This window comes from Hippocampus guttulatus, chromosome 2 (genome assembly GCF_054856545.1).
Source record: "Hippocampus guttulatus isolate MCC_2025c chromosome 2, RoL_Hgut_1.0, whole genome shotgun sequence".
Lineage (NCBI taxonomy): Eukaryota > Metazoa > Chordata > Actinopteri > Syngnathiformes > Syngnathidae > Hippocampus > Hippocampus guttulatus.
The window spans coordinates 6,444,557-6,469,490 of NC_141262.1; the positions used below are offsets into that span (position 1 = coordinate 6,444,557).

The window sequence follows — 24,934 nt, forward strand, 5'->3', positions numbered from 1 at the left end:
CTGCTTAACTCAACAACATCATGCCCATTCAGACTGAGACTGGCCGAAAAAAAATGTTGGTTTAACTCGGACAGATTGCCAGTTCACTACAGGGCTAACACATTGGGAGCATGAACAGAAGCTCCCATCTTCTGAGGCGTGGGAAGCAAAAATTGCTCCTGACAGTATCTGAGTACCAGAACTTAAAATGCAAGCGATGAAAATGTCAGAATTTCTCTCTTTTTTTTTTCCTTTCTGTGATGTTAGTAGCTAATTACAACAGCTTCGGCTCCGATCACTGCCTCCATTCTCTTGTACATTGAAAAGAAGTACTGATGATTAGATAGCGGCTTGGCTCAGAGCGCCTACACGCACTCCAGCACTCACTGCAACACCAACACGTGGCAATCACATGTATTCGAGATTTCCAGCCACTTCAAACACAACAGGGAAATTATATATTTTTTGAACAGTGAGCTCATGTTAAATGAAAAAAAAACTATATCTCTCCGTTCTGTCCGTCATAAATTGTGTCCGTGCCAGCAAACTCCTAATTTCCTGATGTTGTTTGTGATAACCTGTCGTCACTTCTGAAATACAGCCCCCCATTTCCTCACTTGGACAGGAAAGTGAAGCCTCACTTTGGACTGACTTCAACCCTCGCGCCATATAACATCATAGCCCGTACCAAAGTGTAGCATCTCCATTTTGTGTTGTTTTCCACTCAGTCTGCTTCTATTGCTCGTTCCTAAAGTTCAAGCACGATGACTGACGTGCCAACGATGAAAAGCAATGATATGTAAACAATTATTCCCACATTGGTCCAAATTAATGATACGTGTCTCATTTGACACATGATCCTTCAAGGGGCATTTCAATCTACATCTTGCTGTATATTTTGGTTTTCCTCTCAGATAAATTACGGCCTTTCCCAAAGTGTGATTGTTTTACTGATAAATTGGACTATGACAATGCTTCGCAAGTACCTGCACTCTTTTATTGAGGGGCGAGGGGAGGGGCTGTTTAGTCCAGTGACACATTCATTTCAAATTGGTGACTTGTTCATTACTGTTAAACACTCTCTGAAATAAAATATTGCTGCCTTCAAACGACATTCCCGTGCCAGTAATGAGGGAAAGGCCATCAGTGGCTGGAGCTCTTTGAGTCTTATAATTGCACTGTCATTTACGGGGAACGTAATATCATTTAAAATTCCAAACTATTACACAGAGATCCCGCAAAAGGGCTGTATCAGAGATTTTGAGAGACCCCACTCAAACCAGCTTTGTTTTTTTACGCAGAGCCCAGAGCATGTGGGATATTGATGCAATTGTGTGTGCTGTGTCACTGCTGTATGACAATGGCAATTGCTTTTAACACAACCAAGTGGGAGGAGCGACTGTAAACAGGTGTTACCTAGGTGTTAAACTTCACATCCACAAACCACTACCCCATATTCACTATTTACACTGGCATTCTGCGGCTTTATTACAGCTCTATACTACCTCCGTTTTCTGCGTGTGCTGTTTGTACAGATCGATGACAAATGCCGATAAATTGAACTATGCCGCTCAGTCTTTATTTTAATGATGAATGATAAAATTCTTCGGGTAATTGAGTTGCATCGCAGATGTGCCCCACCGATTCCACGCATATGTAGGAAGGCCCTGCAAATATTATGAATTCATATTACAGAACCCAGTTGCGGATAGCAAAAAAAATACAAAAGTTAACTGACACTCCTCAATCCCAAATCACTTTTTTTTAACGTGTTTTAGCCTGCATCATTACCCTTAAAAATAAATGGCTTACAGGTTATTTGATTTAAAAACAAAAAACATCACTCGTGTACATGCTCATGCGGTGAAGACTCCCTGGAACTACTCAGTCAAGATGTATCGATTCAACAATATACCCTTGACTCCTTTTCCCATTAGCCAGTGCTTAGGCCGTTACAGCAGTCCTGGGTACGACGTTAAACTGCATCCAACTGGTCCTCCAGGTTGGGGGTTGGGCGTGAGGTTAACAACCTCACCCTGTAAAACAAAACCTGTTACAGAAACGACGAGAGGAAGCCATTCCGGTAAACCACGGCGAAGAAGAGACGGCACATCCTTGGATGTATCTATGACGGGGCCAGGTGAAATCCAGCAGGAAGCCCGACCCCTGATGACCCCGATCTTTGGAACCAAAACCAACACCAGAGTAGGCACCTGGAATGTGCGCACAATGTTCCAGTCTGGTCGCATGGACCAGGTGCTGAAGAATATGAGGGACTATCGCCTGGACATCTTAGGCGTTAGTGAAATGAGGTGGACGGGGCAAGGGCGTCTCGTGGTTGATGGAGCAACTTTTCTGTACTCTGGGAAGCAAGACCACCATTCCCATGGAGTCGGCATCATCCTCTCCAATAGTGCAGCAAAAGCATTGATTGGATGGAAGCCGGTGAATGAACGGATTATTACAGCAAGGCTCTACACCAGATATGCCAAAGTAACCATCGTACAAGTCTATGCCCCAACCGAAGCTGCCTCAGCGGACGATAAAGACACCTTCTACAACCAGCTCCAGACCGTGCTTGAGGAGATCCCCAGACATGACATCAAAATGCTGATTGGAGACTTCAACGCAAAACTTGATAATGACAGAAGGTGCCTGAATGCCACAGTTGGACCACATGGGTCTGCAGGCTCCACGAACGACAACGGGGAGAGACTGTTGATGCTAACCAGTACCAACGGCCTCAGCATTGGCAACACCTTTTTTGAGCACAAGCGGATCCACAAAGTAACCTGGGTTTCACCTGGTGGCGGGACCCAGAACGAACTGGACTACATCTGCATCAACACAAGGTGGCGCTCGTCATTGCTCGACGTTCGCTCCCACAGAGGTGCAGGTGGGTTCAGACCACTTCCTTGTGGTGAGTAAAATCAAGCTGAAGCTGAAGAAGGTGAAAAAGGTGCAGCCCAAGAGACCTTACGCAGTGGACAAGCTAAAGGATAACAACATCTCAGAAAGCTTCTGTGAGGAGTTGAGTAGGAAGCTCAAGGTATCACAACACCTTGCAAACATTGAGGAGCAGTGGAGTATGTTCTCTTGTGCCATTGCTGAAACTGCAGAAGCAGTTATCGGCAGAAAGAGGGGTACCAACAAAGAGAGATGGATAACAGACAACACCTGGAAGTTGATTGATGAAAGGAAAGTGGCCAAGATAAAAAGAGAACAAAAGAGGAGGCTCCGGAGCTGGAGGATGGAAGACGAGGAGTACAGGCGCTTGGACAGGGCAGTGAAGAAGAGTTGCAGGAAGGATAAAAGACAGTGGCTAGAAGAGAAAGCAAGAGAGGCACAGGAAGCAGCCGAGAACAACAACACGACGACCCTATACAAGATCGTGCGGGAGCTAACCAACTCCAGGAGCAGCTCTAACGTGCCAATCAGGAGCAAGGATGGCAGGACACTTCTAAGCGACGAGGAGCAAGAAGCAAGATGGCTGGAACACTTCAGGGAGGTTCTCAACCAACCAATGCCTCCCGTGCTCTTCAATTTCGATCAAGAGACACCAGCTCCAGCTCTAAATATTACATCGAAAGAGATATCCGAGACTGAGGTTGCCAGAGCAATCAAGGGCCTTAAGAACAACAAGGCACCGGGACTCGATGAGGTAGCTGCCGAGATGTTGAAACACGGCCAAGACGCTGTTGTGGAGAGCCTTACCCACCTGTTCAACCTGATTTGGCATGCTGAAGAGGTTCCTGCCGACTGGAGACGTGGGGTCATTGTCACGCTTCCTAAGAAGGGAAACCTCGCAGACTGCAATAACTGGCGGGGCATTACACTGCTGTCAATCCCCAGCAAGGTATTCTGCAGTGTCCTGCTACATCGCCTTAAAGATGAAGTGGATAACATCTTGAGGGAAGAGCAAGCCGGTTTCAGGAAGGGAAGGTCTTGCGCCGAACAGATCTTTACCCTTCGAAACATCATAGAGCAATGCCAAGAACTTCAGACACCACTCATGATCAACTATATCGATTTCAAGAAAGCCTTCGACAGCATCCACCGGGAGTCACTGTGGCAGATCGTCCAGCTGTATGGTGTACCCCTCAAGTACATCAACATATTCAGGTCATTGTACCACAACTCAACCTGTTGTGTCAAAACCAACAGTGGCACAACTGATGATTTTGACATTGTCACTGGTGTAAGACAGGGTTGCATTCTGTCACCCCTACTCTTCATCATCATAATTGACTTTGTGATGAGGAAGTCCATCACAGGGGAAAAAGTTGGTATCAAGTGGGGAGGGAGCAGACTAGCTGACCTGGAATTTGCAGATGATTTGGCTCTTTTAAGTCACACCCAGCCCGCACTCCAGGAGTTGACCAACAATCTGCATGAGCACGGAGTTAAGGTCGGTTTACGAATTAGCCAGGAAAAGACCAAGGCCATGGCCGTCGGACAGCACCAACACCTTCAACCACTCACTCTACACCAACATGACATAGAGTACATTGACAGCTTCACATATCTTGGGAGTAACATCTCAAATACAGGTGGTGTGGAGAAAGACGTCAACAGTAGACTTGGTAAAGCTGCGGGAGTGTTCCAACGCCTCCGCAACATCTGGTCATCGAAAGCCATCACTACGACCACCAAGCTACGCCTCTATATGTCAGTGGTTATCCCAACAGCGATTTACGCCTGTGAGACATGGATGAAGACAGCCAACATTACCAACAAGTTAGATGTCTTTCATCGGCGTTGCCTGAGATCCATCCTGAGGATCTCATGGAGAGACCACATCACCAACGAGGAGGTGATGAAGAGGGCAGGAGTGGCTGAACTGTCAGACATTGTCTCTGAAAGGAGAAGGAAAATGATCGGCCACGTACTCCGGCTGCCAAGAGAGAGACCGGCAAGTGTGGCCATGGACTGGATGCCAGAGGGTGGAAAGAGGAAGAGAGGTAGGCCAAAGAAGACGTGGAGACAGACTGCCAAAGAAGACCTCAGTGAGATGGGTGTCAGCTGGCATGGAGCAAGAAGGGTCGCCAGTGACCGGAACAAATGGAGGAGGCTCGTCGCCCAATGTTCCAAATAGGAGCGGGCGGAACTAACTAACTAACTAACTAACTAAGGCCGTTACAGACAGCACATGAAAATATGTGAATCGTTTTTGTTTTTCTTGACCTAAAAGCTGGAGACAAAAACAAAACAAAAAAAACCATGAAAACAAATTGCTTTTTTTTTTTCTTCTTCTTTGCGGCGGGGGTTGAATGTCAAGCCACAGAAAAAGCAAAACATACAGTCAATGCTTTGGCACTCTGAATTCCAGAAATTCTAGATGGGCATTCAAGTTTCCAGTGTACCTGTACATGAAGTATATAACACTTCATACCCATGATCATCCCTTTGAAACTACACGATATTGACATATGACATGAGTCACATTAGCATTCAAATATCAACTTCAAAACACCCGCAAGCACAGGCTCAAACAGCACTGCCATCCAGCCAGTGCTGCATTGCAGCACTGAGGCCACCGTGTTATTGTCGGCACTCGGTTCACTCGTATTTAGCAGGTCAACATTAATTTGATATGTTAGCCTTACAAGCAGTAAATGTTCCCGATGCCGAGCTGGTGGAGCCTGTCATTAGTTCCCTCCTCTGGGAGAGTCCGAAAAAGACTTGCTGTTCACCATGGGAACGTCGCTGTCTTTTTCCAAACTCTCGGGGGCTCTGCTGCTTCTGGGTAGCCCCTGTATTAATTATATAAATAGGCTGACAGTCGAGCAGTACTAGGGGGTCTAATGGGCCCGGCCTCTGTGTGGTGAGGTGCTGTGGCGGCTCGTTGTCCCCACAATTCACATTGGCCTCAGCAGATGGGCATGTGACCTGACAACAATGTTTGTACATTGATACGGAGGTGGCGTCGTTTTGTTAAGCCCCTCTTAATCCCAATAAGAGCTGAAGATGAGAGTTCAACATATCTATAATTCTTGTTCACCTTACACCCTTTGTTCATATGAAGTGAAAACAAAAACACAAAAGTTGGAGTTCAAATTATCATCATGTAAGGGAGGAGAGACTTCTACTCAGTTCGCATTACCAATGATGATGAAGAGTATGAAGAGAACTCGAAATTAAACTTAGTCAGGGTCAAATTGTGGTCAAAGGTGTTGGCTCACACAAGCACTTTTTAAAGGGAAGGTCGTGTCAAAAATGTTCTCTAACTCACCTGTTTAATGTTCTTTGCATTATGCATGTTTACATACGTCAGATGCTAAAATGCAAAATAAAACACAAATACTCTGTTCATTATGAAATATAACTAAATGTGCATGTGTGTCAAGTTGAACAGCAAGGTTAATTGAGCTTAATTTAGCTAGAAGTGTTATTTGATAGTGGAACATTGGCCTGAAACATTTCATCGACACGTTCACATCAAGAGGCAGAGCATGTAAACCTCTTGTTTTTCCATGTGCTAAAATGTCCTCATGCATTCCTTGTTGTGGAGTGCTGTCCTCCCTAAAAAAAACCCCAAAAAACAACATTATTTTTTTTTACCTAACTTGTAGAGTAGCTACCTGCTTTTATGCAGTGGTTCTTTACTTTCGCGGACTTATATGAATCGAAATCATCTCACAAAATTAAGTGATGGTAAAATCCTGGAATGTTTGACACCTTTACAGTAGGATTAGAAGTATGTCATGAATGATGGCTCTTCTTTCATGGTTTTAAGAGCAACTGTTTCAGATCCAGTGCCACCTGTTGGCGTAATATTGTAATTAGAGTTAAAAAAATAACACTAAACTTACTGAAATGATCCTCTGCTGCTCAAGACATTAACAGCAATTCAATTAATGAAATACAATAATAATAATAATAATAATAGATTTTATTTATAAGCGCCTTTCAAGACACCCAAGGACACTTTACAATAACAAAAAACACAAAACAATACGGGTTGAGCAGCGGCAGCCAAAACGCGCCAGCGTTCACTCAACCCGAAAGTCAGAAAGAAACAAGGGAGGGAGAGGGGGAGAAAAAAACCCCACGCTCGAACTACCCTCATTTGAGGATAATTTGAGTGAGGCAAAAAACTCCTGCACAAGCATATGACAGTTACAACAGGTCACAAGACATAAATAATTCGCGCATTAGTCAAGAAACGGCATCGTGAACAGATTTGAAATAGCCCGTAGTGTCTGCCCAAGTCTTTACGCGAAGATGGGTAAGCAGAATTGTTCTCTAGTTTTTGTTTGCGATGTGGAATGCTGCTGATCTCCAACAACGTATGCACGCGCCCTCTGGCATTCGGTCATCGGCACGGTATGTAAATTAAGTCCAACACACCCAATGCTGACTTCGTTAGCATGCCGTGGAAAGCATAAGAGCTCATGACCAGGTGACAGTGTTCCTCTGTAAAGAACTTCCTGTTCTCTATGTGTCTGTGAGACGTCTTCAAGGATTAAGTGTGTAATTTTACTATTCACTGTTATAATATTGTCAACTTCAACAATCAAGAATATTATCGTGACTTGACTGCAGTTAAAAAAGGCTTTTGATTGGCTCCTCAGTCTGTGAGTCAATCTGTATTAGTCTTTCCATCGTACTCATTTTCAAAGAGCAAAGTGGTCCATTTAACAATAAGTCTTTGTATCAATTGATCACTGTTAGAGGAATCTATGAACAGAATGATATCATGTTTAAAGTTGCATTTAATTTGGGCCTGTCTAGACGTCTTGTGTATTTAGCGCCCCTCAAATGTCTGTGCGCAAGGGTGTCGGGACCCGAGTATTCTACGAGGTCCACAGGGAGTCGTCTTACAGTTTGGGAGTAAACAGTTTAGGAAAGAAGTGTTTTAGACCATCAAAGGTCATCTGCGAAGTCTGCGACTTGTTTATTCATGGGAGAAGGTGTTATAGTATCTGTGGTTCAAAGCTTGACAAAACTTAATCACATCTCCGACCGAGGGGCCGGACTTGGGGTGTGGTGTGCAAATATCGGGGGCAGTGTCTTTCCTGGCTTTTGCATATGTAAACAATAAAAGACAGACGATGAACACAAGGGTCTTTGAGTGTGATTGCGGATCAACTGCCCGCCGTTCGCTCTGAGAGATCCGCTCCCATTGGGCTGCACCAACAACCTTCCCTGAGTCGAGTTTTTCTGTTTAAACTTGTCCGGGTATAACTCTGACAATCGCCCACCTCAAAAACCTTAAAGTTGAAAATATTACGCTTTGCCTACATCAGGCATGTCCAGCTCCAGTCCTCGTGGGCCGCTGTGGTACCCGTTTTCCATGGCTCCCTGCTGCAACACATCTGATCCCAAGGATCAGCTCATCAGCATGCTCTGAAGAAGCAGGAGACCGATCCTCATCATTGGAATCAGCTGTGTCGCAGCAGGGACAAATGGAAAACAGGCAGGACAGCAGTCCTCCAGGACCAACTTTGGACACCCTAGGTCTACATGATGGTTGTGGACCGGCAGTTATCATCACGGTGAGCAAACTATTGTCTTAGATTTTATCAAGTTTGGTTACCTGCACATATTTTTACCTTGATAACATGGTCAAGTGTGTCAATTTGTGAACGAAGCAACATTATTGATGAGTGTTTGCCGTGTCTTTTATTGTCTGCATTCATCCAACCTTGTCCCCAACCTGTCGTGTTCATGCAACCATTTCTTGTAGCCCAAAAAAAAAAAAATAAATAGGAGGAGGTTTATCTGGGTTGGCAGGCCGGGTCTCCATCACCATGCTAATGGAGACTGCAGCTCATAGCAGATAAGACGCCCCAAGACAAAAAAGCACCACACCTCGACCACCGCTCACAACAATGGGGAAAGGACTAATAATATTTGACAGTTTGCCCCAGTTTAATTTGAATTTTTGTCCCGGACTTAGGTATATTCCCTGCGAGTATCAAGAGCGCATCTGTCACGTTCCGCACGAAGCAGGAAAAGGGAACTGCTTCGTACGTAACGGAGAAAACGAGAATAAGTGGATCCCCAAAAGAGCAGACACCGACAAGGACTTCGTCAAAACAAAAATATTTATTACAAACAAAAATCCCGCCTAATAAACAACAGAAAACGCTGGTCAAAGAACGATAGCCAGGAAAGGAAAAACGCGACAACAGAAAACGCTGGTAAAAAACGAGAACCAGGAAAATAAGAAAACACGACAACAGAAAACGCTTGCAAAAACCGGCAAGGAACGTATGTTAATACAAAAACTAGATCAAGCACGATAATACAATGATTCCCTTGGGACGACGAAAATGTAACTAACCGCGAATGGTATCGAATAATAATTTGTGAAACATGGGCAACAGCAGTGGCACGGCATGTAATACTCCGGCAGTGATTTGACTGTCGGAGCGCCTAGATATAGCAGGTGCAATCTCTGGCAAATAGGCAGCAGGTGTGCAGGCGGCAGAAGTGAACGCGTGCCACCTGCTGCCGAATACGGATCATGACAGCATCTTTGGAGAATCAAACAGTGATAGGGTTAGCAAATAACAGGTACAATTTAGGCTAATGCCCCTTTTTTTGTCCTTTGTGGTTGCAGTAAATCGTTTGATGCAAGCTCAACTGAAATATGATGAGGTCTTGCAAGATTTCAAAGTCACTCACAGTATGATGACATCAACATGGGTTTTACATGTGACTTTAGTTTAGTTTAGCTTCTTGTTGCTTTCAAGCTTAACTTGTAGCAGACGTGTGCACATTTAAGCATGACGTCTTTGATCCACTGGTGAAAAGGACACTTTGATTCACTCCTCTTTCATCTATAACTGCTTCAGACAACAACGTGTATGCAGGAAAGTGGCCAAGATTGCACAATTGTCTCTGTCTAATGTGTTGTCTTGTATTATTTTGTCATTTTATGTTAACTTTTCTTTTGATGGCGGCGCGGGCACCCGCAGCGGCTCCTCTTGTTGTATGTTGTCTTGAGAGGGAAGAAATTACATAATTCACATTCGACAATAAAGTTGTACTTGATACTTGATAATGGCTTATTTTTCCACAAAATTGTGTTCGATTTCCAAATCGTGTGACCTTCAAATAATAATTATTATAATCTCAAGATGTCGGCTATCCACAGTAGGCAGTTTTGCATTGCACGGTGTTTAAGATGAGTCATCCAGGCCGTTGCCTCGAATATAAAGTTAAGATTTATTCATTTAATCTCAGGTAGGATCAGTAGTAATGTATATTTAACGCAGGAGGGGACTAGAGAGGCATCCTTTTGGTAGCAAATCATGATTTATAGAGCTGGTTCCGGGCTAGATGCTTATCTGTCCAATTGGACTGGGCTCAGGCATCTTCAGTAGTTCTTACTCTCTCCAGTATCTGAATTGCTCGAAAGATCGGTGCATAAGCATTAAAAGAACAGGCCATTTGCATTTCGACATCAAATGACAAAAACTGCTGCAGAAAAGAGAAGTGGTAAGAGAAACACTGAACTGTACTGCATGTTTTTTGTTTTGTTTATCCTTTTTCTTTCTTTTTTTTTACGTTTTTGTGTTTGCGCTTGTCTTGCAATAAATTAACTTTGACATAGTGGCCTGAGATAATAGCAAGAGGGAATTGCTGAGCCTGATGCTGTACTTTGGGAGCAGTACAAGTCATTTCATGCCAGCAGACCACTTAATAGCTCTGGCTGATGTAGACAGAGTTTGAAAATCCATGCGTCAATTGTGCCAGAAGTACAGAAGTCTTTTTAGCCACTGCAGGACAAGGAAGCTAATACAGCGCCAGCTCAATTGGCAAAGCCTTTTACAGAGAGTCAAATTTGGAGTTTGACCAAAAATGTCTTCAATGATATGCTGCCAATGTCATACACATTTTGGACCTCCAACTGTCATAGTACTGAGCACCTCACTTGAACCGCATTGCTGTCTGTATTATGGAGTCGACTAAGTTGGCACTAAGAGACGAATGTCCACTGCAAGATACCATAAACTAAATACTCATTTAAACCAGTAAGGACTGGTGGTGTCCAAGTATTTAGGCTTAATGTTTTTTTTAGTAAGTTTCCATTATGTTGAGATTTCCATGGGATTGTCAATCTGTGCCAGTTTAGAGCAGCTTTTTGTAAACAAAAAGACATTTGTTTGGAGATATGATTGGTGTTGTGCTTTTCTGTACTATATGTTTGGCGAGGAGTACTAAGTGATGATGTAGACAGCCAGATTCGCTGATCGCACTAGCCCACGACAGGTTTACTGCTGTACTGTATGCCTGGTGATAATGTGCTATTTAAATCAGGATATACTGTATTGTATTGTCACTTGTAAGAAAAAAGTAGAGTATTCTTTCTTATTTCTTCTTTCTACCCACAATCTTGCTGCTGTAGACTGTAAATTTCCCCAGTGTGGGACAAATAAAGGATATCTTATCTTATCTTAAAGGTTTTAACATTTACGGTAGTTGGGTTCGCTTAGCTGTTTTTCTATGCGCTCTGCAGTCGGCTGCCGACCCCTTGAAGTTAGCTGGATCGGCTCGAGCACAGCATTTTTTCCGTGTTGACTTCGCTTTTGTGAAGCACATTGAGTTGTCTTGTGTCGGAAATGTGCTCTATAAATAAGGCTGCCTTGCTTTGCCTTGCCGAATGAGGAAAAGCAGTAAAGAAAATAGATGGATGGATTTTCTGAGTGTTCACAAAAAAAAAAAAGGAGTCGTCCCGTGCCATTATTTCTGCAAAATTTTTAATAGATAGTCTTTACTTCTAAGCAGCTCATAGGGCTTATCGGGGTCGGAAGAGAAATGAGGTAATTAGCTGAAGTCTGAGGAATCTGCTTTGAAGATACTTCTGTGTTTCATGGCAGGGCTTGCACTCTGGTCAGGTCTTGGAGAGGTCACACTGGATTATCTGAATCATACCTGCTCATAACATGATAATGTTACAGTTGATGGCAATCAACTTTCAGGCTTCCACTTTGGATAGATCGCCATCGAAAACAGAGTTGTCTAAAGTAGCAGTACTTTACTATGCGCATTGTATTGTGCTCTCCCACCTGATTTAAGTACATCTGACAGCAAGAACTGAGCCCAATCGACAGCCATTTACAGTATTTTGATTTTACGCTACAGTCAAAGAGTTGCCACTAATTTCAACGGCATTAATGGTAATTAATAGATATAATAGGTTTGACTTTTTTGAGAAGGCGGAGGCTGATTTTAATCACCTTTCAGACTCAGACCTCTTTGTCCTACTTTGCTTAATGAACATTATACACATTAATGGCAGGAACGTGATTCTAATCCACTCTATTATAACAATTAGCACCAACGAGTCCATCCAAAATTCATTTTTCAACAGTACCCCTTCTCTCTGTCCACATGTGCAAAAGAGGAATTGATTCGTCAATTACAGATTTAGTATGTTATCCACAATGTACTTTGGTAATTTTAAATGTTGATATGGCTTTCATTTCTGCCGACTGCATGTGTTGTGGATCGCGACACTCCACCACAGAAAAAAGCATAACATCTTTGCAGTACAGTACTTCATTGACGGATGTAAAGAACAACTGCTAATGGTTTTAAAACCACTCAGCACTGTATTTTGTATACATTGTATTTTTAAAACGTTTTTTTTGTATTTACCTCTGTGGCCGTTGGCCATGGTATGGAGACTCATTTTTAATGGGGCAAAATGGACACTGGAGTCTAATTGCATCTTCAACTGCTAAGGCATAGCAACAGAATGAGCATCTCTAGCATCTGATGCTGTAGCATCTGTATTTATTTATGTATTTATTAAAGTTATTTTCAGCCGGATATGCTCAGTTGATATAATGACAAATCTAGTACTAAACCCAAAATTAGTAATTGTAACTTTGGGCAGTGTAAGTTTGAAAGCAAGTAAAGCTGAGAGGAAGTGTCAATTTTATCAGCCATTTTAAAATTTTGTCTGTTTTAGGCCCGTTTCTGTTGCGCTTGTTTTTTTTTTCATTTAATTTTTATTTTTTTTACATGTAATCAACCACATCTGATGTTTATTTAGTCAAGTTTTAGTTGACTGTAAATTGAGCATTTTAGTCATTAATTTACATTTACAGCAATTTACACTGGAGAACCCAAGAACCTTTTTCTTCTTTGGAAAATGATGAATTATGCATTAAATGACTGCTACAGGTTCAGTGAACACCAAAATATATGTTTTTTTCAAATATTCAATGCTTTCATCCTAATTTAGGATTAGGGCCAAATCTGACCCTTTGGGATTTAAGGGCAGCATTTGAGTAGCAGAATTTATAGGGGCCAAATATTACCCTGTGGGTTCTCCAGGGTTAAAAAAACTAAAACTAAAAATAAAAAACCTGCTGATTGGTGATCAGCTCCAAAATCCTGATCGTGTAGTCTAGTCTGCATTGGTTATTTTGTTGTACGTACTGTATGCATGTATTGATGTAATCCATTGCAGTTGCATCAAAAATTCTGAACCTTCTGTAAATAGCTTTTTCTCAATATATTCTTATTTCAAGATAGGAAATGGTACTCTATTCATCCTCGAGCTATGTAAAATTGTTTTTGTGCTCAGCATTTTTCAGCTGTGCTTACACGATGGGGGATGCACTCTTTGCCCTCACTCAGCCCCTCTGGCCTCCGTGTCCTTAATATGATACATTTTGAGTAGCATCGTTTGCGACATGTTGCTTTCCAGTTCCTTGATTTATAATATCCCCTACTCTTAAAGGGAGAAAAAAAGAGAAAATGTTGGTTCTGGTCACTCTATAAAAAAAGGTGTCTTGATAAGCTTATTTTGTTGAATGCAAGGAGGTGGACATTTATGACAAACAATTCGATGAGCTAATCTTGAAGAAATGCACATAGCAGGCACATGACTGCTACTAATTGTAGCGTTTGGCTTTATATGCAGCACAGATGCACTTGACTGTACTGTTGTGACCGTATAGTTACAGGACAGACCCAGTTGGACAAGGTGGTTTGAGTTTGCCCTTTTACATCACAAGCTAGATTGTGATGCATTGGAGAAGATTTAATTTGAGAGGTTTCACAAAAAAAAAAGATGGTGTTTGCCTGTCAATTAGTATCGCAGCCATCTCGTTTTGGTTGTTGTTGTTCTGGACCTAACTGTACAGTTTTACTGTACGCTATTAAATTGGCAGATTCCTGATGAAAGAGCTGTTTTAGAAATTGTAATTGTGGGCATAAAGATGGATGAAACATGTTTCTTCAAACTGAAGCCACCAAGCATATTGCGTGTTGAGTCCATGAATGTACGAAATGTAGAAATGTATCATCACATTACAGTCAGTCTGCGTTGAAATGCATGAGAAGGAATATGATACAGAGCAATTTAGTTGTCATGCATCCATGGGAATATGGCTGAGCAAGAACCGCAAGCTTTCTTTTCTTTGGCCCCGTGTGGGAGATAAGGCCCTTTATCACATAGATAAGTATGCAGGCTAAGGGAGCAAGCACTCCATGAAAGAAAAAGGTAGACAAGAGCTGCCTCTTAAGTCGCAATGACTTCTTGTGATGTTGCTATGATTAATCCAAGGCCGCACTATTTCTGGAGTTATGTGGATCCCGCTGTAGAGACGGAAAGATGAACAGGCCTACTGGGGCTACTATGCTAGGCTGTCATACTCCTCCGTCACTATAGGGGCTGCTTGACTCTGACAAATCTCGTTGAAACAGAGGTAGCGTTTCTCTAATCACAGCAAGACATGTGTGTCTGCTTGCATTCCACTCATCGAGATGACTAATGCAGACAAACGTTTGGGTAAATTCACACAAGAATGCATGCAAAACAAAATGAAGTTGGTGTGACCCCAAAAGAAAAATTACATCGACCGTCATCATGGTCTCGTTGCACCGCATCTTCGACGGTCCGTCAAAATACGCGAAAGCAGTCTGAAGTGTAGAAAGGATTTGGCACTGAACTACTTCCCTTAACTGTGCTAAATCACATAGAGGTCAGATGCGGTCTGATATTACAAGTCAAAGGTGGGCAATTCATTTTTCAAAATCTGCCATGTGGAAAAACTGAAAACCGTTGCAGAAGGCACGCCAGCATGCAAACAAAATTATGTTCATTTAATGGCTTTCCTTTTTTCTATGTATAAAGCAGTAAATTGGGGCACCACTTCTATAGCCCTGTTATAGCTTCTTGTAATTACAAAATTAAAATTGAAAACTGAGGAAAAAAATTACTTGACGTTTGACTTCCTAAATGCTGCAGAGACTGTGGACAGGCCGGATGTCACCCGCAGGCCCGACTTCGCAAGAAGTGCTGTAAATCTTTACATTCATCCATAAAAATGAGCTCCGTTGGAAAAAAAACTGAGGTGCTCATCTGGGAACCTCACCAACATATTTATGTGCACCCATTTATCACCCGTCATACTCTTTTTGTAGATTTTAGTTGTTTAGAATTAATTTCCCTCACATTCAACAGCTCTTAAATTTTACTTTCAAATGTAATTGTGCACTCTTCATAATACAGTAAATGTAACACACACATACAGGTTTTAGAATTGTCCTTGATACTGATTTCTGTATATAACGGTATTAAGTACAGCGTACACTTTTCATATTCAGACTGTCAAGTTCCATTTCTAGGAGCCGTTAAGACGAGACCATTTGAACCAAGATGGTGTTTTGCCTTGTTGAGGAGGCTGAACACAAACCTTTGTAATATTTTTAAAAGTTTTTTGTCAAATACAGCATATTTTAGAAAAAAAAAACCCCAATCACACTGAGGTCTTGCAAATGTTTGAGTACAGCTAGCCCTGACCCGGAAGATGGAAATCCGTGAGTGATGTTGGAGGATAGTTTCCTCCTAAAAAAAATGAGCACATTTGCGAATGCCGTACTACGACTATACCGGGGTTGAATGTACCATTCATTCATGAGTAGCAGAACACAGGGTTATTAACTTGGGACCAAAGTCTACAGTATCAAATTGTTAACCCAGTAGAATATTAAACATATGCTTTGGGTGAAGAGATAAAGCAGTGTGCAAAGGACATTTTTAGGGGTGGTCTGAGATTTTTTTTTTTGAAAGCATAAAGAACCTCCCAGTCGGTGTTACAGGCTGTAGGGCCGCTATGAGCATACTTGGGTGAGGTTTGGGGAGAAGTGTGACCTTCTTAGTGGTCCGAGAGCTGTGTTGGCAGGGTGTGACTGATGCAGATTATCATTGTCAGAGAAAGCCAATTACTGCGGTCATCATATCACCCTTCAGCGGCCCTCTCGGTGGAATGAAATGCATTACAGTATTCTTGTGCCAGCGTTTTTGTGTTTTCCCTGCGCTGATCCCCCAGTTGGAGTGCTAATAGCGCCGTCACTGGGACCCTCGGGGGGTCGTGCTTTACGGAGGAGTCGAAGAATTACATCCTCTTTTTTTTTTTTTTTTTTTTCCCTGTGAAGCTAGTCAAGACAAAGCCCGTTTATTGTGACACTCGAGCGTCCTTGGATGACTGAATAGCAAACACACGGCATTGCAGAGTTGTTGTGTACGAGAATATCTTTTCCGTCTTTTATGAAATGAACAAACGGCTGCTCATCAGAAGCTTTGCTTTCTTTCAGAAACAGGCCAAAGAAGCTGAAATCACACAAGACAACTGTGACCCAGCCATGTACGAAGACTACACAGCGAGCAGAGCCACAAGTAAGAGGCCAGGGTGCGTGTTTGTTCTCGGGGTTAGTTCTGCATGAAAACTGCAGCTTTTTCATGGGCAGCGGGGGTGCCGTATTGGGTATGCTGAGGTAAAACAGACGGTGCCGCTCTGGTTTAAAGCTTTTGTTAGCAAACTTCGCTGTTTCCCACACTGCTAGAAAAGTGTCTAATATCACCTCTGTCCAATGAAAAGCATCCATTCCCCAGTTATTTTGAAAGGTTCTTACTATAGAAGGAGTCTTTGTTTCTCCCCCGCAATTCAAGCAGTTCCCATTTGGGGTGTTGCAGCCATCTCGTTACGTTACCTCTGTGTACCGCGTCCTTGACGCATAACTTTCCCGCCAGACGCACAGTTCCAAATGATGTGCGTTTTTGGGACGCAAGGAAATTTCTCAGTCCAAAAAAAAAAAAAAACCTGCGGTGAATATTTTTTTCCAGCAACGATCGCAGTTTGATAATCGCCGCCATTGATGTTTTGATCTCGCGTCAAGTAATCTCGCGTGACGAGATTGGCGAGATCGGCCGTCACCTCATGGAAAGCAGACGATTGCCAAGTTGTGTAACGTTAAAACAAGCGTTGAGAAAGTTTAGAGAAGCAGCTAAAGTTAGATAGGTTTTTGCGACAATAAGTTGACTTTGAGAAAGTCTTGCATCATTGTAAGCAGAGTAAAGAGAGGAGAATTTATGAACTCAAAGACTTGAACCATGGGATGAAATAAGAACCTACTGCTCAACAAATCTTGTATGCCTGAATTATTTACATTTTTGCAGCATTTGTTTATAAGAAATAAACCTATTATCAATGAATATTGTTGTTTGTGTTATTATCAAATGCAATTGAATAAGTAAGTAGACCATTTCAGAATTCGAAAGAGCTTTGCATGGACAAGAGTAATGCTTTGCCGCCATTTTGTGGTATCTAGAGGAAATGAGAAACCTTTTTGGAGGCTTGTGGATTATGTTTGCAGGGCCCAGTGCCTATCCCTCGAGAATAGTGAGGGAACAGTGTACGTTTTTATTTTATATATTTTTTGGGACAGTAATGATCTGCTAATTGGGCCTACTTGACTGTTCAAAACAAGCAGTGTCAGAACAGATTTATTTTGCGATTGAATCGCCACTCTGCATTAAATACAAAATACTAAATAATTTGAGTGCAAACGGGATTTAGTAAAGTGTTAACGTGATCCTCATCAGAAAAAACAAAAACAAAAAAAAAACCGACAATGCAGTGCTTGATGTTTTCCAAGAAAAGAGAAGAAGGTGGTCTCAGACAGTGTGATGGATTTAAAAAAATGAGATGGGAAGCTTTTAAGGCGCCCTTTTTTGTTGGTCATTGCTCGATGACTGTGTCCTCTCCCATTACTCTTATGTAGCGCAATATGGTGGCGATAACGAGCGCTCAGCCTGATGCTCGGCCTTTCCTCCTCTCCTCCTCCCTTCTAGCCCGCTCGGTTCGCTCTCTTGCAGCCTGCTGCTTTCTTCTCACTTTTATGCCGCACACTTTCTCCACTGTTTGCCTTCACCGGGTCAGGTTTAATTAGCCGCCTGTCAGTTTGCTTTCCTCTGCTGCTGAAGGCATGAGGATTTTAGACTTATTTCAGGTCAGTCTGTGCAAAGCTATTGAGCATGTGTCTTTATAAATTATTCCTTGAATTTAGAAAAACAATTTTGCATCACAAGCCCGTTTTGTGAGGATTAAGCTTGCCATTAGTGATGCGTACGTTCAACATTTGACTCCATTTTCATGATCCATGAACATTTGAAGTTTAAGAATGTTTTTAATTGGATAGTATCGTTGTGTAAATGTTTTAAACTCTTGTTTGCATGCCAGTGTCATACGGCATATTGGACTACAAGAACAATGAACAATCACTTAATATATATATATATATATATATATATATATATATATATATATATATATCACTTATATTTGATATATTTAAACAAATAATACCAACAAAGAAGGTTTTTCATGTTCAGTGATGAACAATCCTGCATTCTTTAACTGCCAGATGGACATCTTTGTTCAGGTTACACTCTCGATTCAAATTAATCAGGTCAGTCAATAAATGATAATAATAATAATGCATTTTATTTGTATAGCGCTTTAAAAAAACACTCAAAGGCACTTTACATAGTAAAAGACAATAAATAAATAAAAAAAGAACAGGAACAACAAGACAATCATAATATTAAAAGCTATAAACATGCAACTGTGTGTAAAGAAATGATGAGAGATTATATTGAACAAATTATTGTGTATTACAGGTTAAAAGCAGAACTGAACAGGTGGGTTTTAATGCTTTTGAGTCCTTGAGTGTGTCTGAGGTGATGAGGGAGAGAATTCCAGAGGGAGGGGGCGGCTATAGAGAAGGCTCTGTCTCTCCAGGTCCGGTGCTTGGTTTGGATGGGAGGGGTGAGGAGGTTGGCACGGGCGGGTCTAAAATGGCAGGTAGGGGTGTGGTAGTGAAGCAGGTCAGTGAAGTAGGAGGGGGCAAGGTCGCAAAGGGTCTTGAAGGTGATGAGGAGAATTTTAAACTGGATCCGTTGTTGGATGGGGAGCCATGGGTATACGCGACGCTATTCTATGATGTGCTGTGCTATGCTATGCTATGCTCGAGTATGGTAAAATGCTTTCTTACTAAGGGCAGTCAACTCATAATTATGCACTATGAATTAGTGGTTCATGCGCTTGACTTGAGTGCAGGTGGGTGGTTTTAGTCCCAGGGTGTCATGGAGTTAAGGCCGGGGTGTCGTGGAGCGAATCCCGGGGCAGCGTGGAGCAAGCACCAGACAATTCAAATTCTATGATCGAATCTGATATCATTGTCATGCTGATGGGAGTGAACATTCAGCAGTGATTGTGATCCATAGACTGTAGGATAACGCATAAAGACTGTACAAAACATCGTTTCAAAGCTTTAAGATCATTGAACTCTTGTATGTAGAGCATGCATGGAATTGAAATGAAAAAAGAGGCTTCTTTGTAATAGTTGAAAGACTTTGCAAAACCCAATGACTTACTGTTTTTTTTAATAGAAATAAAATATTATGATCTTGTGATTATTGAACATATATCTCAATAGTATAGGTACTGTATTTTCCACACTATAAGGCACACCTAAAAACAAAAAGGAATTTTCTCAAAAGCCGACAGTCAATATTCTGATTTCTTGGACGTAGTACAGTGTCAGGCACAATGATCGGACACATTTGTAGGTTAAATAAAAGGCAAATAAAGTAAAGAAACAAAAAAGTGCTTTTATTTTCAAAAAGTACATATAATGCCATTTTTTCCCATACAATGCCATTTTGCTTTGTTTCTTTATAATGCGATTGGTTTTCATTTCTTTTTCAGTTGCTGCCATGAATTGGACTGGTGAGCATCGCACTTTCATTGTGGAAACGTTTATCAAAACACACGAATTTGTAACTGCAACACGAGCGTTCCGTTTTCACTTCAATCTTGGTAGACATGATCCCATACGAGCTCAAAACCCGATCTTGTTATCGGTTACCAACTTCGGAGCTACTGGATCTGGATTGAAACGAAAATCAATCGGTGGACCTCGCACCGCCAGAACTCCACTTAATTTTTAAAACATAATGAAACAGAATGGCATTAGAAGCGGGGGGATTACTTTCTCACATAGGGACAGGAAGGTTTGGATTTTTTTTTGTCGAAATCAAATGGCCATTTAGAAACTGTATTTTGTAATTGCTTGGGTTGTCTCTGTGTGATATTCAATTTGGTTGGATGTGCTGAAACCTTTGTGTGTGATAAATATGCTAAGAACACAGAGATCCGGAAGGGGGCAAATACTTTTTCACGACACTGTACAGTACAAGTAGCTATATATGCAGGTCTGTGTGTTGAGGTAAAGTAAGATACGGTGAATGAAGAAATGCAGTTAGAGTGTCACATTGTAATGGTTCAGTGAAGAGGAGCTGTCAATAGCCGAAGCACGTCCACAAATAGTCTTGTTCCTGTTATATTTCACTCTGTATTTGCAAAGGCTATACATGGCAGCCGTCTTGCCAAGATGATCTCCTTTTTTGCAAAGTCCAAAGTGTTTCCACAGAAACGAACGCATTGCTTCGTCTCAAAAATCTCCTCCCTCGCTGCCATGATCAATGTTGAACCATCATTTTGTATTCTACCACTGATCACTTTAGCTCTGCTTGATACTTTGCACATTGTCTCACAGTTGTCACTGGGTGGTACCGCACTACGGTTCAATTACATTACAAAATGTCCTTCCATACCTATTTGTCATGTCCTTGTTCATGATGATACTAATGCAGCGTGTTATACCGAAGACAAATTCCTTGTGTGTTCGACATACTTGGCCAATAAAGATGATTCTGATTCTGATTCTGATTATAATCTACGTTATGGCTTGACATAAATTTCAGACCGAAAAATGAACATAAAGTTTTTAAAATTAATATTCAAACCTGCATAAAAATTAAAAAGGCATTATGAATTGAGACTATATATATTTTAAATGGTGTTAATTATATCGACTCAGAGGATAAAAGTGGTGCAGAAAACAGATAGATGGATGGATATTGATTCAATCAATCAATAACAATGTGTCTGTGTGGCCAGCATCGATGTGCACTCCTCCGTTGCCTTATCGATGCAGCAAGATTGCGTGGCAGATACACCGATTAAATAGATGTGTCGTTGCACCCCTAATATATGTATATGTATAGATTAAAATATATATACGGTATATAAGTGTGTGTGTGTGTGTGTGTACCCCCATATATACAGTATATATTAGAGTTGTCAGTTTAGCGCGTTTTTATTGGCATTAATTTAAATGAATTTTAACGGGATTAAATTTTTTCTCACGAGATTAACGCGGGACACGTCACAGCGGATGTTACGTTGCTCTATAAATAAACCAGAAACAAAACAACAAGCGCGCTGCATAGGTCCACGCACTTTGTTTTGCCAGCCACGGCAGCGCGAGACACCGGAAACGGATACTTAAAGAGTTTATGAATGGAAAGTTTACTTTTAAAAAGTTGCCAGATTGCTCCACTGACAAGACCAAAGTTACCTGTATCATACAGGTATACGATGTATGCCACTGACGCGATTGTTACTTGTTTGGAACTATTTTGTGTGGAAGGTTACAGTGTTCCGTGTCCATATAAATAGAGCGGGTGGAGCTTCTCTGTGTTCGTCTGACAGTGACAGTGCGCTGAGGCACGTCGAGAGTTCAGCTCGTGGCAGCGGCCTAGCGAAAATAAAACGTCTCCAGTGTTGTCATCGAACCAAGTGTAGTCATCCGAAATGATGTCTACACAAAACCATAGAGAGACTTGCGCGCAAGAAGGACCAACAGAATCAACATAGCCTGACTGATGTGTTCAAAGCAAACTTGAGAAAAACTAATTATGCAACCATGGCTTAAATCCACTATAGGCTGAGTACTAGTTTACCGTAGATGTGCACTTTATAATGTTATATTGCTCTGTTTTGATTCCATAAAAAGAGCTGTTAAAGCAGCTGTTGTGTGACAAAATATTTTTTTCACTGTTTTTGATGGACAGTAATATTGTGTGAGAGATTATGTGCTCCAAGTGAAAAATGTTCATGTAAAATCGAAAATCGAAATTGTTATTTCAGTAAATATTTGCATTTTGCACATAGAAAGCTGATTCATGATTCCATGTTGATGAGAGCATTAAAATGGGGAAAAATAGGACAAAAAAATATAAAATGAAATTCAGAAACGATCAAAAATGCGTGAGTAATCACAATTAATTTTTTTGTGAATTTGAGTGAATTATGACAGTTGCATTTTTAATTAGATTAAATATTTTATATTTCAAGTTTTTCTTCATAGTCTCCTTTGTCATAGTCTCCTTCCACCCAATGCCCCCCCCCCCTCCATGAACTGGAATACTCTATCTGCTAATATTCGTTTGCCTCTGTCAAGTGCTATTGTATTTTTTAAATTGTATTTATTTTTAACTTTTTGTTTTTTTTAGCTGTTTATTTATTGTTTGTTTGTTGTGTTTTCTGTCTGTTGTGCAGTTCTGCATTGCTCTTTTGTATTTCCTCTGTGGGACCCAGTTGCAAACGAGATGTTCCATCTCATTCATGCGGGGGTTTATCCCACATGAATAAACAATTTTCATCATCCAATAATTTGTTTGTGTTTGTTTAAAAACAAACACATGTAGAGTCGACCTTGAAAAAATAATCACACTCTACATTGCAATATTGTGGGGAAAATAGTTGGAGTCATCTGACTTTTCAAAACAACTTTATGGTTTATAAAGGGCACTGTGACTGACTGTTGACCAGTCCAGGCTATAGTATGTATTTCACCTGAAGTCAGCTGTAACAGGCTCGAGCTCCTCGCAATCCTAAATGGCATAAATGGAGGAAAGAATTGAGTTTTTCAAGGTTTTAAGGCGTCAGCAGTTTGACCTTGGAATCGGTTGTTTCTGTTTCCATTTTTTCCCAATGAGAAAATATTCAATATATGAACCCCCCCATGAGCTTCTTGGATTGGACTGACACAACTGGTTTGTGGCATGGCCAAATCACACAGCTGCATGTTGTTTGTATGGCAATATTTGAATGCAGCTTGGTCATACGGTGACAATAAACAGTTTTCCACAAGGCAGTAATTGTGCTGTACATATCTATGGCTCTGACTGCTGAGGCAGCGTAGGTTGTTGTTGCTGTTGTTTTGCACTCTTGCTTGAGAGCCATTTGCCTCAATATTCAGGCTGAGGGGCAGCCTCTCTCGGAAGGGAGGGCCTCCTTTTAGGATTTTGCGTAATCCTGTTTCCAGGACAGAGATCCTGCTGTCACCAAAGAGCTGGAGCAACTCTCTGGTCTCTCACATCGCAAAAAGTGTGCCAAACATGGTGCCGCAGTTCAAAACACATTAGCTGCAGTTCCTTTTTATGGCGCCTTGTTATTGTGCCACAACTCATTAAATTTCACCCCGTCGGGCCTGCGTGCCGGACACTGCGAAGCCTGTTTAATGAGATGTGACTTAAGCCAGGGAGTCACCTCAACCTTTTCCCTGTCTGGATGATCTTCTATCTGCCATTCGTCAATATGCGGGGGACGCGACTAGGCATGGGTCTGTAATTACGTAAGGAAAGATTTAGGATAATAGAGGTCAAAATGGAACAGACGTGTATTTCTCCATGGCTCCAAGGGGAACAAATGTAATTTTTCACCTGAGCAACAAACACAGCAGTCATCGATCTGAAAACGGACGACAAATACCACTGCAGTCTGTTTCGAACCAGCAGAAGGTTCCCAAATTAACCCCTGCCTTCTTCCACTGGAAGGGGCATATTGATACAGCACTCCACACTTAATACGTTAAATGTGAGCTGTGTGATTTGGCAAAGGACTCTTCAAAAGGCAGGGGAAAAAAGACATCTTGGAGGGAAGGAAATGAATAAAAGTACATCCTAGTTAAGAAAGAGGCTTCCCTTTCACTCGTCAGCACGGCACTCACAGATGAGGCCGCGCTTCCATGTAATATGCAGTAATTCTTTCTGAATTATTCATTCACCCAGCATTCCCTGTTAAGGCAACAAATGGGTTAAGCACCAGATGAGATCCAAGTGGGTCAACTGTATATATGTTTCTGCTTTAAAGTGTAAAGTACAGTGTGTCAGCCCTCTCATCTGTTCGCATGCTTAAAACGTCAAAAATATGCTGTCCGCTTTATAAAACTCAAATAGAATAAAACAACTTACCCTTTGATGACACATTGCAGAGGCGATGTGTAAAAGGATGTCGAGAGGGAGGCTTGGTGAAAGCAATCCACCTCATGCGTCATGCTTTGTTAACTCTCAGAAACGTGTTCAAATAAGTTACAATGGAGTAATAATTTGAGTCCTCATCATTTAGTTTTAAGGCGTCCACTGCGTGATAGGATGCAGAACAGCTCAAGGACGACTGCAGCACATGACGAACTTGCCCATATTTTGCACTGGTTGCTAAGCGACTAAACAAGTAGCCTGGTGCCTCTTCCTGTGAATTTGGCAAAGTCGACTGCAACTGGGCAATATATATTTGTCACTCCTGGAGTAGAAAGCCCAGGCTTTGTTTATAATACGTCAGAGCAAGAGTTGTTAATCCTAGAGGTGTGTGTGTGTGTGTGTGTGTGTGTGTGTGGCTATGCTATAGTCTGTTTTAAGATAACATTATTATTGTTTGACATGCTAAAACGACACAATACAGTACTGTCATTTCCAATCAACCTGCTATCTTCAAATAGTCACAATGCGGTATTT

The 24,934-nt window shown here is 41.6% G+C and overlaps 1 protein-coding gene across 4 annotated transcripts in view; it reads left to right on the plus strand.

Moving 5' to 3' along the window:
* The window catches only part of enox2 (ecto-NOX disulfide-thiol exchanger 2), a 197,542-nt gene that overhangs the window by 14,131 nt on the left and 158,477 nt on the right, over nucleotides 1-24,934 (plus strand). For 3 of the 4 annotated variants that reach the window (XM_086133080.1, XM_086133055.1, XM_086133045.1), the window contains exon 2: nucleotides 16,546-16,627. Coding sequence is in view for 1 of the 4 variants with exons in the window: in XM_086133045.1 (XP_085989171.1) it covers nucleotides 16,594-16,627 (34 nt within the window). In the remaining 3 variants the exon portion in view is untranslated. Of the gene's footprint in view, nucleotides 1-16,545; nucleotides 16,628-24,934 lie in introns of those variants that run through there. The other variant, XM_086133065.1, reaches the window with a different exon arrangement.